This window comes from Oryctolagus cuniculus, chromosome 14 (assembly GCF_051225735.1).
Source record: "Oryctolagus cuniculus isolate XC-2025 breed Fujian yellow rabbit chromosome 14, ASM5122573v1, whole genome shotgun sequence".
Taxonomy (NCBI): Eukaryota; Metazoa; Chordata; class Mammalia; order Lagomorpha; family Leporidae; genus Oryctolagus; species Oryctolagus cuniculus.
In genome coordinates this window covers 1664369-1679465 of record NC_142880.1, presented here as the reverse complement: position 1 = coordinate 1679465, position 15097 = coordinate 1664369, and the positions used below count along the sequence as shown (strand labels likewise).

The window sequence follows — 15097 nt, the reverse complement described above, 5'->3', positions numbered from 1 at the left end:
ACCCCAAACCTTCTAAGAACACAGAACACATGTGGAAAGACCACATACACTGAGGAGATGAACAAAGGTAAGAACTTGACTTTAAGTAATTTCAGTGCACCTTTATGGAAAAGGTAATGGAGATACTCTGTGAGGGTGTGGTTCTTGAATATTGCTTTCTGCCCATGAAGTCTCCATTTCATCTGAGTCATGGATTTCATGAGAGCATAAACTTTTTGAGGAAGTGAAGACTTGGAAGAATGTCTGTGTTTTCTTTTCACTTTCACATTTCTTGTGGGTTGTGCTTTGTAAGCCTATAAAGTCTTTATTTCCTTTGGATCCCTAGTACCTGGCACAGAACCTAGAAGGTAGTCTGATTAAATTAGCATAAGGAACTTAATCTTCATTAATATTAGTACCTCAAAATACCACTAATATGATGTGATAGTTCTTAATCCTAGTAATTAAGTGTCACTATTTCTTTTTGTCTCTGATCAGATTTGCATCAGCTGGTGATGATGGCATTGTGGTTGTATGGAATGCACAGGTATGTATTGGTCGTATGCGGATTGTGTCATAAAGTAGCCCACTCTTGATGAGCATTCATTTGTGAATACTGTGTGGGGATATTTTTGTACAGTATTAAATTTGTACAGTATTATAACATTTTGTAAAAGTAAGATATATTTTGTATCAGTAACATTATTTGGTATTAATACTTGAAAAGGACTCTTTAAGATAAATCCATTTAGGCCGGCGCCACAGCTCAATAGACTAATCCTCTGCCTGTGGTGCCGGCACCCCGGGTTCTAGTCCGGGTCGGGGTGCCAGATTCTGTCCCAGTTGCTCCTCTTTCAGTCCAGCTCTCTGCTGTGGCCCGGGAGTGCAGTGGAGGATGGCCCAGGTCCTTGGGCCCTGCACCCACATGGGAGACCAGGAGAAGAACCTGGATCCTGGCTTCGGATCAGCGCAGTGTGCCAGCCGCAGCGCGCCGGCTGCAGCGGCCATTGAGGGGTGAACCAACGGAAAAAAAGGAAGACCTTTCTCTCTGTCTCTGAATATAAATGACCTCAACTCTCCAGTTAAAAGGCACAGACTGGCTGAATGGATTAAAAAACAAAACATATCAATTTGCTGCTTACAAGAAACACATCTTTCCAACAATGATGCATGCAGACTGAAAGTGAAAGGTTGGAAAAAATATTTCATGCCAACAGAAATGGAAAAAAAAGGGCTGACATAGCCATCTTAGTACCAGAAACAGTAGACTTTAACACAAAAACTGTTAAAAGAGATAAAGAAGAGCACTACATAATGATTAAGGGGTCAGTTCAACAGGAAGATATAACTATAATAAACATATATGCACCTAAGTATAGGGAACCTGGCTGTTTAAAAGAAATGTTAAGGGACTTAAAGGGAGACTTAGACTCCAATACAATAGTATTGGGGGACTTCAGTACTCTACTTTCAGCAATGGACAAATCAACCAGACAAAATCAACAAGGAAACAGCAGATTTGATAGACACTATAGACCAAATGGACCTAACAGATACACACACATACACACACACACAAAACTTTTCATCCTATAGTTACAGAACACACATTCTTCTCACTAGTGCATGGATCTTTCTCTAGGATTGACCGCATACTAGGCCATAAAGCAAGTCGCAGCAAATTGAAAAGAATCGAAATCCTGCCATGCATCTTCTCAGACCACAATGGAATGATGCTGGAAATCGGCAACTCAGAAATCTCTAGAGCATATGCAAACACATGGAGACTGAACAACATGCTCTTGAATGAACAGTGGGTCATAGAAGAAATCAAAAGAGAAATAAAAAGGTTTGTGAAAGCAAATGAAGATAACAGCACATCTAAACTTATGGGATACAGCAAAAGCAGTGTTAAGAGGAAAGTTTATAGCAATAGGTGCCTACACCAAGAAATTCGAAAGGCACCAAATAAATGAGCTCTCAGTACATCTCAAGGATCTAGAAAAACTACAGCAAGCCAAAGCAAAACTAGTAGGAGAAAAGAAATAATTAAAATTAAAGAAGAAATCAACAAAACTGAATAAAAAAAACCATGAAAGATCAGCAAAATGAAGACCTGGTTTTTTGAAAAAAATTGACAACACCATTGGCCCAACTAACCAAAAAGAGAAAGAAGACCCAAATCGATAAAATTCGAGATGAAAAAGGGAATGTAACAACAGACACCACAGAAATAGAGTCATCAGGAATTACTACAAAGAGTTGTATGACAACAAACTGGGATATTTAGCAGAAATGGATAGATTCGTAGACACATGCAACCTACCTAAATTGAACCATGAAGATATAGAAAACCTAAATAGACCCATAACCAAGACAGAAATTGAGTCAGTAATTAAGGCCCTCCCAACAAAGAAAAGCCCAGGACCAGGTGGATTCACTGCTGAATTCTACCAGACATTTAAAGAAGAACTAACTCCAATTCTTCTCAAGCTATTAAAACAATTGAAAGAGAGCGAATCCTCCTGAATTCTAAGAAACCAGCATCACCTTAATTCCTAAACCTGAAAAAGATGCGCAGAGAAAGAGAATTACAGACCAGTTTCCCTGATGAACATAGATATAAAAATCCTCAATAAAATTCTGGCCAATAGCATTCAACAACACATCAGAAAGATCATCTACCCAGACCAGGTGGGATTTATCCCTGTCATGCAAGGATGGTTCAACATTCGCGAATCAATCAGTGTGATACACCACATTAACAAACTGCAGAAGAAAAACCATATGATTATCTCAATAGATGCAGAGAAAGCATTTGATAAAATACAACACCATTTAATGATGAAAACTCTAAGCAAATTGCATATAGAAGGAACATGCTTCAACACAATCAAGGCAAGTTATGAAAAACCCACAGCCAGCATCCTATTGAATGGGGAAAAGTTAGAAGCATTTCCACTGAGATCTGGTACCAGACAGGGATGCTGACTCTCACCATTGCTATTCAATATAATATTGGAAGTTTTAGCCAGAGCCATTAGGCAAGAAAAAGAAATCAAAGGGATACAAATTGGGAAGGAATAAGTCCAACTATGCCTATTTTCAGACAACATGATCCTTTATTTAGGGGATCCAAAGAACTCCACTAAGAGATTATTAGAACCCATAGAAGAGTTTGGCAGAGTAGCAGGATATAAAATCATTGCACAAATTACAACAGCCTTTGTAAACACAGGCAATGCCATGGCTGAGAAAGAACTTCGACAATCAATCCCATTCACAATAGCTACCAAAAAAATCAAATACCTTGGAATAAACTTAACCAAGGATGTCAAAGATCTCTACGATGAAAATTATAAAACTTTAAAGAAAGAAACAGAAAAAGATACCAAAAAATGGAAAAATCTTCCATGTTCATGGATTGGAGGAATCATTATCATCAAAATGTCCATTCTTCCAAAAGCAATTTACAGATTCAATGTGATACCAATCAAAATACCAAAGACCTTCTTCTCAGGTCTGGAAAAAAATGATGCTGAAATTCATATAGAGACACAGGAGACCTCAAATAGCTAAAGTAATCTTATACAACAAAAACAGAGCTGGAGGCATCACAATATCAGGTTTCAAGACATACTATAAGGCAGTTGTAAGCAAAACAGCCTACTACTGGTACAAAAACAGATGGATAGACCAATGGGACAGAATAGAAACAGCAGAAAGTAATCCAGACATCTACAACCAACTTATATTTGATCAAGGAGCTAAAACCAATTCCTGGAGCAAGGACAGTCTATTCAACAAATGGTGCTGGGAAAACTGGATTACCACATGCAGAAGTATGAAGCAAGACCCATACCTTACACCTTACACTAAAATCCACTTAGCATGGATTAAAGATCTAAATCTACCACCTGACACCATCAAATTATTAGAGAATGTAAGAGAAACCCTGTAAGATATAGACACCGGCAAAGACTTCTTGGAAAAGACCCCGAAGGCACAGGCAGTCAAAGCCAAAATTAACAACTGGGATTACATCAAATTGAGATGTTTCTGTACTGCAAAAGAAACAGGAAAGTGAAGAGGCAACCGACAGAATGGGAAAAAAATTTGCAAATTATGCAACTGATAAAAGATTAATAACCAGAATCTACAAAGAGATCAAGAAACTTCACCAAAACCAAACAAACAATCCACTTAAGAGATGGTCCAAGGACCTACATAGACATTTTTAAAAAGAGGAAATCCAAACGGCCCACAGACACATGAAGAAATGTTCAGGATCACTAGCCATCAGGGAAATGCAAATCAAAACCACAATGAGGTTTCACCTCACCCTGGTTAGAATGGCTGACATACAGAAATCTACCAACAACAGATGCTGGCGAGGATGTGGGGAAAAAGGGACACTAACCCACTGTTGGTGGGAATGCAAACTTGTGAAGCCACTGTGGAAGCTAGTTTGGAGATTCCTCAGAAATCTGAATGTAACCCTACCATACGACCCAGCCATCCCACTCCTTAGAAATTAAATTGGCAAATGAAAGAGCTGTCTGCACCTCGATGTTTATTGCAGCTCAATTCACAATAGCTAAGACCTGGAGTCAACCTAAATGCTCATCAACAGAAGACTGGATAAAGAAATCATGGGACATGTACTCTATGGAATACTACACAGCGGTAAAAACAGTGAAATCCAGTCATTTGCAGCAAAATGGAGGAATCTGGAAAACATCATGCTGAGTGAAATAAGCCATTCCCAAAGGGACAAATATCATATGTTCTCCCTGATTTGTGACAACTAACTGAGCCCCTAAAAAGAAACCTATAGCAGTGCAAGTAACACTGTGAGATGCAGTGACTTGATCAGCCCTTGTCCTGACTGTCGAGGAACAGTTTACTATTCTTTTTAATATTTTTTTTAAAAAGATTTATTTATTTATTTGAAAGTCAGAATTATGCAGAGAAAGGAGAGACAGAGAGAGAGAGAGAGAGGTCTTCCATCCATTGGTTCACTCCCCAATTGGCTGCAATGGCTGGAGCCACGCTGATCTGAAGCCAGAAGCCAGGAAATTCTTCCAGGTCTCCCATGCGGGTGCAGGGGCCCAAGGACTTGGGCCATCTTCCACTGCTTTCCCAGGCCATAGCAGAGAGCTGGATTGGAAGTGGAGCAGCTGGGTCTAAAACCAGTGCCCATATGGGATGCCGACGCGTCAGGCCAGGGCGTTAACCCGATGCGCCATAGCACCGGTCCCAGTATTTTCTTTTTCTACTTAATACCATATGTTGAACTCTTTAATTAACACACAATTATTCTTAGGTGTTTAAACCCAACTGAAAATTGATTCCTGTTAAAAATGAGTGGGAATAAGATAAGGAGGAGATGTACAGTTTGGCACACGCTCACTCAGACTTACCCCTAAGGGTAGAGCTAGAAACATGCCATGGACTCCAAATCCCAATAAATTGGCAGGTACCAATGCCACCTTACTAGTTAAAGTGATCAGTTTAAGTTCATAACTGATCATAAAGATAGGATTAAGATTCAGAGGATCACGTGAATAAGACCAAGTGTCTGCTAATCATAATTAATAGAATTACAAAGGCGGGAACAATGCAACATGGGAAGCAGGACACACAGCAGATTGATAGAATGACAGTGCCCTGAACAGCACTCTGGCCTCAGAATCAGCCCTTAAGGCATTCAGATCTGGTTAAAAAGCCCATGAGAGTATCTCAGGCATGGAAAGCCAAGACACTGTGGCAAAAAATGGCCTAAATGAAAGATCTTTGTGAGTGAGATCCTGGTGGAAAGAAGGGGCCATCAAAGAAGGAGGTACGTTTCTCTGAAGGGAGGAAAGAACTTCCACTTTGATTATGGCCTTGTCTAAACAAGGGCAGAGTGAGTGAACTCAAGTGACTTCCATGGCCTTGGCAGCTCATGACAAGAGCCTTGGGTGATTACTGACGTCATACATAAGAGTGTCCATTGTTAAATCAACAACAGGAGTCACTGTGCACTTGCTCCCCATGCAGGACCTCTGTCCTTAATGTGCTGTACAATGAGAATTAACTGTAAAACTGGTCTTCAAACAGTACTTCATACTTTGTATGTCTGTGTGGGTGCAAACTGTTGGAATCTTTACTTAGTGTAGAGTTGATCTTCTGTATGTAAAGATAGTTAAAAATGAATCTCAATGAAGAATGGGATGGGAGAGGGAGTAGGAGGTGGGATGGTTTGGTGGTGGGAGAATGGATATGGGGGAGAAGAACCGCTATAATCCAAAAGTTGTACCTATGAAATTTATATATATTAAATAAAAACTTTCTATAAAAAACAAAATGGAGACCAATATTTCATAATAAAAAGGAAAAGCTTCTTTTTGCTAGTAGTTTTTTTCTTGGAGAAGAAATGCCAAATCTTAAAAATAAAAAAAAAGACTCATTTATTTTATCAGCAAGTTTACACTGATTTTCAAAGTAAATTTTTTTGCAAGAGTCAATTTTTCTTTCGTTGTTGTATAGTAACATATTATAATCTTATTCTCATGTTTGACTTATAATTTTTTTAAAAAGATATACTTTTAAAAAATACCCAAGGGCTCACCACATTTTTCCAGGGCCTCTCTTTCTTATCCTTTATAACTCAAGCTATTCTCCGAAGCATTTCTCTTTTTATCCTTATTTTAGATTGTTCCTTGGTCTGTCTCTGTCAGGTCCTCATTTCTCAGTGTCTGTGATTCAAGTAGTTCTTTAACATTAATTTTATCACATTAATGAAACTCTGCAACTTTTGGAATATTTTCTATTTGTTACATTTATAGTGAATTTTTAAGAGTTATTTATTTACTTGAAAGAGTTACACAGAATAGAGAGAGGGAGGGAGAGGGAGGTGGAGGGGTCTTACATCTGCTGGTTCACTCCCCAGTTGGCTGCAACTGCTAGAGCTGCACAGATCCGAAGCCAGGAGCCAGGAGCTTCTTCCAGGTCTCCCACATGGGTGCAGGGGCCCAAGGACTGGACCATCTTCCACTGCTTTCCCAGGCCACAGCAGAGAGCTGGGTCAGAAGTGGAGCAGCCGGGACTCAAATAGCACCCCTATGGGATGCCGGCGTTGCAGGTGGTGGCTTTACCCACTACGCCACAGCGCTGGCCCCTAGAGTGATCCTTTTACTTCTTGGGAAGTCAGTGAGAGACTGATAGACAAAGATATTGAGTGGTGGGCATAGACGCCAGTTTTCAGTAGAGTGGGAGTGGGAGTGGGAGTAAGTCTATAAGCGGCTGATAAATCCTGCAGAAAATGCACGCACGTACGTGTTGTGCGCATTCTCGTAAGTACGTTGTATGCTGACTTATTTCCTTCTGCAGTCTTACTTGTGTGTACAGACTTAGGTAATAAATTCTTAGATAATAGGGCTCCCTTTTCCCCCTACTCATGTTCATATGCTTAATTTACATAATTCTCAAAACCATGGAAAATAATACTCCTTCTAATTTTCTTTAAACACATTCTACAAGTAAGCATTTTTGCTAGAAAATAACCAAAATTGTTTACGGCTGTTCTTTTAGCAGTCTTTATATTCTGTCTGATTAAGTTAAATGGTAAGTTCTGAGTGTTGAATGTATTTGAACTTTTTGTATGGTGATTTTTCTCAGTGTTGTCATTTACGATTATTTGATTTCTGAAGTGTGCGCCTCCTAACCTGCTCATTGGTGTTTCAGACAGGAGAAGAGCTTTGGGAACTCACTGGACACACTCAGAAGATAACAGCTGTCGCTGCGCTCCCTTCCCTGGACTCCTGTGGCGAGCGCCCCCTCCTCCTGACAGCCTCTGCGGACAGAACAGTGGGCGTATCCTTGCCTGGAAGGCAGCGGGAGAGCTGCCGTGGGAGAACGTGCGCTTCGTGCCGCAGGAGGTGATGGGGGGAATTTGAAAACCTGGTGCTCGTTGAGTCAGAGGAACCGTGGACATTTTATGAGAGGTCCTCTGTGCAAGTAGAGGACTGTGTAGACTTCTCCTGGAGGATGCCTGTCAGTGGTTACCCTGACGCCTCTGAAGTCAGTACTTGAGACCGCTTCCTCCTGAGTGTTCAGGTAGTGTGATAGTAAGATGTACCTCAGACTTTAGGTCATAAGTTTGCTGTGCTAAATTGACAGCTCAGTATGTAAATTAATTTTTGTGGTAGTGTAAACACTAAATATTTAATATTTTATTTAAATATCCTCTAAGTAAATATTTAATGTCAGAGATTTCATTGTTAATTAGAGAAGTTGTCTCATAATTAAGGTTTTAGAATTCTGTTAAGAAATTATTTCTTAACATAAATTTAGGTATGGGATAGTGGTACTGGCAGACAAGTTCAGAGATTATCATGTTTCCAGTCCACTGTAAAGGTAAGCTCTTAGGCAAATGTAAGCTTTTGTAATAATCTGGTTTTGTCTTAAAAAAAGCAGCCTAATTGTTAAATGAAGCTACTTTCGTAGTTGTTACAAATTATTTTTTATATCCGTAGTCATTTGATTCCTGCAGGACTAGATTGTGGTGAGTATTTGTAGTACGTGCAGATGGCTGGTTCTCTCCCCAGATGGCTGCAGCAGCCTGGGCTGGAGCCGGGGGCCGGGGGCCGGGGGCTCCGTCCGGGTCTCCTTTGTGGGTGCAGGGCCCCAAGTGCTTGGGCTGTCCTCTGCTGCTTTTCTAGGCCCTTAGCAGGGAGGTGGATTCAAAGTGAAGCAGCCAGGACTTGAACCTGCGCCCTTCTGGGATGCTGGCATTGCAGAGGGTGGTTTAACCTGCTACACTACAATGCTGGCCGCTCCTTATTTGCTTTGAAGATAGCTACTCTCTGTATTGGAGCTAACACTTCTTTTTACTTTCTTCCTTTTTTTTTAATTGAAAACAGTTGGTATGTGCCACTAGTAAGGATTGTTTTATATGTTTGTGATATATATATATATGTGTGTGTGTGTGTGTGTGTGTGATATATATATATACACACACATATATATGGCAGCCGCCTCTTCCAAATATCAATGCAGTACATACTGTATGCTTGTATCTAATTTAATGTAGAGTTTCTGTGAAGAAGTCATTACTGACTTAGTCCAAATCTGTTTTATATGATCTGAAAAAATTCCACTGTTACATTCCTTTAAAAATATTCTGTCTGTAAAACTAAGGTTATTAGGTTTATCATGGAAATACATGAGTTGCAGAAACAGAAGGAGAAAAATTTACTATTTTTGGGTGGAAATTCCTTCAGTGATCTACTTCATGAACTGGTTACAGGAACTACTTATTAAAAAGCATCTTATTCCAGTATAGTGAAAAGACTTTCTTTTTAAAAAAAGTTACTACTTTTTTAAAAAAGAAAGGCAGTGCTACAAAGAGAGAGAGACAGAGACACAGAGAGAGATCTGTCCTCTTGTTCACTGCCCAAGTGGCGTAATGGCTGGAGATGGGCTCATCCGAAGCCGGGAGCCAGGAGTTGCTTCCGGGTCTCCCACACGTATGGAGCAGCCCAGGTACTCGGGCCATCCTCCGCTGCTTTCCCAGGCGTATTAGCAGGGAGCTGGACCGGAAGTGGTGCAGTCAGGACTTGAATCCAGCCCTGCAGTCCATGGCTGTAACCGCTGTGCCACAGCGCTGGACCCTCAGTAAGCTGTGAGAGGAATTCAGATCCTGAATACTGTGGTGTTTTTTTATGAGGGTTGGTTTAGGACAGAGAAGGTGGGATTGACATTTTTAATTGTTAAGAATCTGAGTTAGTATCTTTCTGGAAGACAGTTTGGCATTATGAATCAATCTTGAAAAATGATTATAAACATTCCCCCCGTGGTTCTAATTTAAAAAAACTATTTAAAGGAAATAAGGAGATTTATTAACAGAAACACATACTACAAATGAATTTTCTGAAACAGGTGATTGAAGTGTCCAAAGTGTCTTACAGGAAAATAGCGAAGTTATGCTCTATGTATGTGTATATGCATAAAAGATACATTGAATTATACTTTTTTTTTTTTTGACAGGCAGAGTGGACAGTGAGAGAGAGAGACAGAGAGAAAGGTCTTCCTTTTTGCCGTTGGTTCACCCTCCAATGGCCGCCGCGGCCAGCGCGCTGCGGCCAGCACACCGCGCTGATCCGATGGCAGGAGCCAGGAGCCAGGTGCTTTTCCTGGTCTCCCATGGGGTGCAGGGCACAAGCACCTGGGCCATCCTCCACTGCACTCCCTGGCCACAGCAGAGAGCTGGCCTGGAAGAGGGGCCACCGGGACAGAATCCGGCGCCCCAACCGGGACTAGAACCCGGTGTGCCAGCGCCGCTAGGCGGAGGATTAGCCTAGTGAGCCGCAGCGCCGGCCCTGAATTATGCTTTAAGATACAGAAATAATTTGGAAAGTGCTAATGATAAGTAAAAAAATAGTATATTAACGTCAACAAAATGTTAGCTAACCAAACCCAGCTTCAGGGGGAAGGGTTAGGGTGGGCGTTGCCCTGGTGGCTCAGGTACCTGCCTCCCACGCAGGTGTGCCTGAGTTCATGTCCCACCTCCAGCTCCCGACTCTGTCTTCCTGCTCTGTCAGTAGACCCGGGGGCAGTGCCGATGCCCCGAGTGGCTGCGTTCCTGCCACCAGTGTGGTAGCGCAGGGTTGAGTTCCAGCTCCCTGGATCAGAAGTGAGCCAGCAGATGGAGCTCGCCGTCTGCCTGCCTGCCTTTCAGATAAGCTGGGAGAGCGGGGAGCTTTGGCCTGGAAGTGGACGCCTCTTAAGATGCTCTCATGCCCCGCTGTAGCGCCTGACCCCTTCGCACTCCCCACTCCCTGGATCACACTGGGTCCCTGCCACCACTAGGGGGACCTGGATTGAGTTCCTGGCTCCTGGCTCGAGCCTGGCACGGTCTTGGGTGTTGATGACACCTGCAGGTTGAACCAGTGACAGGGAGATTATTTGTCTATGTGTGTGTCTCTGCCTTTCACATAAAAAAAGCCAAGAGATATTTTTTAAAGGTTTATTTTGTTTATATACGAAAGAGGTAGAGACACAGAGAGGTCTTCCATCTGCTGGTTCACTCTCCAGATGGCCACAATGGATGGAGCTGAGCCCTTCTGAAGCCAGGAGCCAGGAGCTCCCTCCAGGTCTGCCACACGGGTGCAGGGACTCAAGCGCTTGAGCCATCCTGTCTGTCTTCCCAGGGGCGTCAGCAGGGAGCTGGATCAAAAGTGGAGCAGCTGGGACTTGAACCAGCGCCCATGTGGGATGCCAGCGCTGCAGGCCAGGGCTTTAACCCACTGCACCACAGTGCGGGTCCCAAGAAATTATTTTTAAAAGATTATATATCCTGACGAAATGAGATTTATGCCAGGAATATGAACTTAGTTTAACATGTGAACACTGATGAGTGAAATATACCATATTATCAATAAAAGACAGAAGCCACATGATCATTTCAATAGATGCAGAGAAAGCATTCGACAAAATCCAACATCCTCTCATGACAAAAATTATCCGCAGTCCTCAGCCTAATAAGGGCGTTTTGTGACAGTCTCCAGCAGACACACTGTCAGAGAAAGCTGAAGGGCGAGAGTAAAGGGGGAAGTCCGCTCTCCGCATGTCCGCGCGTCTAGCGGTTCCAGCCAGGAAGGTGAAGCAGAGAAGCAGGCGTCTAAGACAGGTATCCTCGTCGGGAAGGAAGGAGTACAGCTGTGTAAGTGCGCGTGGTCCAGTGTGCGAAACGTTCTAAGTCACAGCAAGTCACTTCGGAAAGTTCCGGGATGCAGAATCCTGTTAAAATCAGTTGTGTTTCTTTATGATGTCAATGAATGTTTCCAAAATGACATTAAGAAGGTAATTACATTTTCAGTAATATACAAAAGGAGAAAGTAGTTGGAGATAAAATATGAAACCCGTATACCAAAAGCTGTGAAACATTGCTGAACGAAGTTAAAGAGCTGGATTACTGAAGACCTCTCCTGGTCACGGCCGCTTTACTGCTCTGCAGCCTGCAGCACTGTGGACGCCGTCCCACAGATGGAGCACAGCGCCCTCTCAGTGACAGCCAGCCTGTTCCCTTCCGACGTGGACAGTCTGAGCCTCAGATTTATGTGGAAATTCAAGGGACCTGGAGGAGCCAAAGCATGGTTGAGAAAGAACAGAGGCACAAGAACACACTTGGCAACTTCAGAACCTAGCAGAGGGCTGTGGGAACCTGGCTGGGGGATGCTGGCGTGCTGGTGCACACGCAGAGAAGTGCTGCGTCACACACGTGGCCTGCCAGGCGTGCTGAAACCCTTCAGTGCTGGCACACGCTCTTCAGAAAGGGGTGCTGCGTCAGCTGGATGGTCACATGTGAAATAACGAATCGGATCCCTGCCCGATCGCGGACGTACGAATTCAGGAGACGTAAATAGTCCCAAGTCGGATCAAAGAGAAATGTGGAGCCGAAACTAAAGCTGTTGCAGAAACACAGGCGCACGTCTTTGTGACCTTGAATTGGGCATCTCGCGGGTGACACCTAACGTGTAGGGAGAGAAGAAAAGGCGAATTCTGGACCTCATCGGTGACGAGCTTCCGTCTCCGAGGACACGGTTAAGTGGGAAGACCGCCCACGGAAGGGGAGGAGAGTTGGCGAGGCAGACTTCATGGGGCTTGTGCCCGGAGTAACCAGTTCCTCACAATGAAAGGTAAAGTTAAAGAGGACTTATCACTCTGCAGACGTGATCTGTGCGGATGCCAGTCAGCACGGGAGGCAGCTCCGCACCTGCAGTGGGTAGACACGAGCCCTCGGAACCAGCCCGAGACGCTGTTCCCTGCACACTGCAGTGGTCGGTGTGGACGGGACAGGAGCTAGCGTTGCTAAGGACGTGCGGACGCTGTCGTTTCATAGATGGCTGTTGGGGCTGTAACGTGGGGGAAGTCGTTTGGCAACTCAAGATGTAAAATACAGAAACGTTGGAGCCAGCAGCCCTTCTGCTGGAGCATTCACAGGACGGACGGACAACACGTGTGCACAACAGGTGGCTGTGATGGTCAGAGCACCGTTTCCACGGACGCTCAGCCTTGGAAACAACTCAGCTGCCCGTGTGGGACACAGGGACAAGCAGGGTGTGTGTGTGCACTCGGGGGAGGACTCGGAGTGAGAGGAGCAGAGCGCGTGCTGGGAGTGCAGGACCTGGGAAGGCCTGTGTGGGCTGCCTCAGCTCTGGGTCCCCTCAGGTCTCCCCGCGCGGGGCGAGGCAGGGCTCCCGGCACCGCCTGCTCCTGCTCCTGCTCACAGCTGATGCTGAGGGCAGGGCTGCGAAAGGTTAGGGACGTGTACAGGTCTGGGCACACTTGCCTGAGCTCAGCGAACAGCAGACCTAGCGAGCGGCGTCAGGAGCTGCATGAATGTCACGTAACACTGAGGTCGTGTCTTCAGCTTCGCTTCAGGAGTGTCTTTCCCGTTGTGTGCTCGCTGTTCCGAGTAACATCACCGCGAGGTGATGAGCGTGTGTTTCCTGGTGATTTCGGCCAGGACTGGAGGGCGTTCCACCCGGCTGTGGCTCCGGGGCCCTCGGGGTTGACTGCAGGTTGTCGCGGGCTCCGTTCCAAGTTGGTGACGTGGTGCCCGCCGTTGTCTGGCCTCCTTGTGCTCTGGGCCTTGCTGCACAGGGCTGTGTAGGTGTCCCCATCCTCGCTCTGGAGGGCAGTCAGGAGGGAGCTGTCGGGTCTCTGCGACTTAGGCTTGTAAGCCGTGCGGCCCCTGCTCGGCTCTGGTCACTCAGTGGAGCCCGTGCTGAAGGGCACAGTTTCAAAGAACTTGGAGCTGTGTCACGGCTGCCGGACAGTAAACACTCGAACTTGCAAACTGACGCACGTGTCACATTCACTTTGCAGTGTTTAACGGTTCTTCAGGGACTGGACGTCTGGCTGTCTGGTGGGGATGACCTGTGTGTGTGGAGCCGGAAGTTAGACCTCCTGTGTAAGACCGACCACCTCTCCGATACAGGTAAACGCAAGCTGAGGAATTGTGAACCGTGACTGATAGATCCTGGCAGGCCGTGGTGCAGCTTCAGAGACCGAAGGCACGAGAGGCCGCTGGAGAGGTTCTGCTGTCGGTCCTGGAGGAGGTGGCCCGCGGTTCAGGTGCAGGGTGGTGAGGAAGGTGTTCCCACGCTCCCTCCCGAAGGAACAGCTCTGCTCTGTGGCTCCCTCCCTGCACACGGTGGCCTCTGAGGTGCTGCCGGTCAGTCAGCACCCGGACGCCTGGAGGCGGCCTTGTCTCTCTCTGGGGTCATGGGACTTGCATAGATGCCTGGGAGTGAGCTCATTTTCCAGTTGCTTTATGGGAAATTCCGTGTATGTGTAAGAACTAGCGAAGTGCTATTTCCTCAGAATTCTGTTAGCACAGCCTTTTGGTATTAACAGAAAAAAAAAACCCAAATCATTGTTAACTTTTGGTGATCCTGAGGACCTTAAAGAATAATACTAACGTCTATTTTCAGAATAAAACTATTTAAATATAAATGTACATGTAAATGATAGCCTTGACACCATATAACATATCATTCTTGTGTCTGGAAGTAATGAGGTGACCCTGTAGATATCCTAGATAGGGTGCTGTGTGCACGTTGATTTTTTTTTTTTTTTAAGATTTTTATTTTATTTGAAAGAGTTACAGAGAGAGAGACAGAGAGGTCTTCGATCCGCTGGTTCACTCCTCAGATGGCCACAACGGCCGGAGCTGTGCTGATCTGAAGCCAGGAGCCAAGAGCTTCTTCTGGGTCTCCCATGTGGGTGCAGGGGCCCAGGACTTGGGCCATCTTCTACTGCTTTCCCAGGACACAGCAGAGAGCTGGACCGGAAGAGGACAGCCGGGACTAGAACCGGTGCCCATATGGGATGCTGGCGCTTCAGTCCAGGGCGTTAACCCGCTGTATCCCCTGCACATCGATACTTTAAAGCTGCACACAGAGCAGGCGTTGGGCGTGGCAGTTAAGATTCTGCTTGGGGAGCCGTGTCCCGTGTCTGGGTGCCTGGGTTCGTGTCTCGGCTCTGCTTGCTAATCCAGCGTCCCGCCCGTGCACACCCTTGGAGGCCATCGTTGATGGGCTCCCGTTTAGGGAGTGAATCGGCAGAT

General features: G+C 45.0%; 1 protein-coding gene across 6 annotated transcripts in view; it reads left to right on the top strand.

The window, feature by feature from the left end:
• WDR41 (WD repeat domain 41) overlaps positions 1-15097 on the top strand; it is a 49149-nt gene that overhangs the window by 18717 nt on the left and 15335 nt on the right. For all 6 annotated transcript variants that reach the window (XM_070056307.2, XM_070056309.2, XM_070056305.2 and 3 more), the window contains 4 exons: positions 478-526; positions 7708-7836; positions 8317-8379; positions 13855-13966. In XM_070056307.2, coding sequence (XP_069912408.2) covers positions 478-526; positions 7708-7836; positions 8317-8379; positions 13855-13966 — 353 coding nt within the window. The remainder of the gene's footprint in view (positions 1-477; positions 527-7707; positions 7837-8316; positions 8380-13854; positions 13967-15097) is intronic.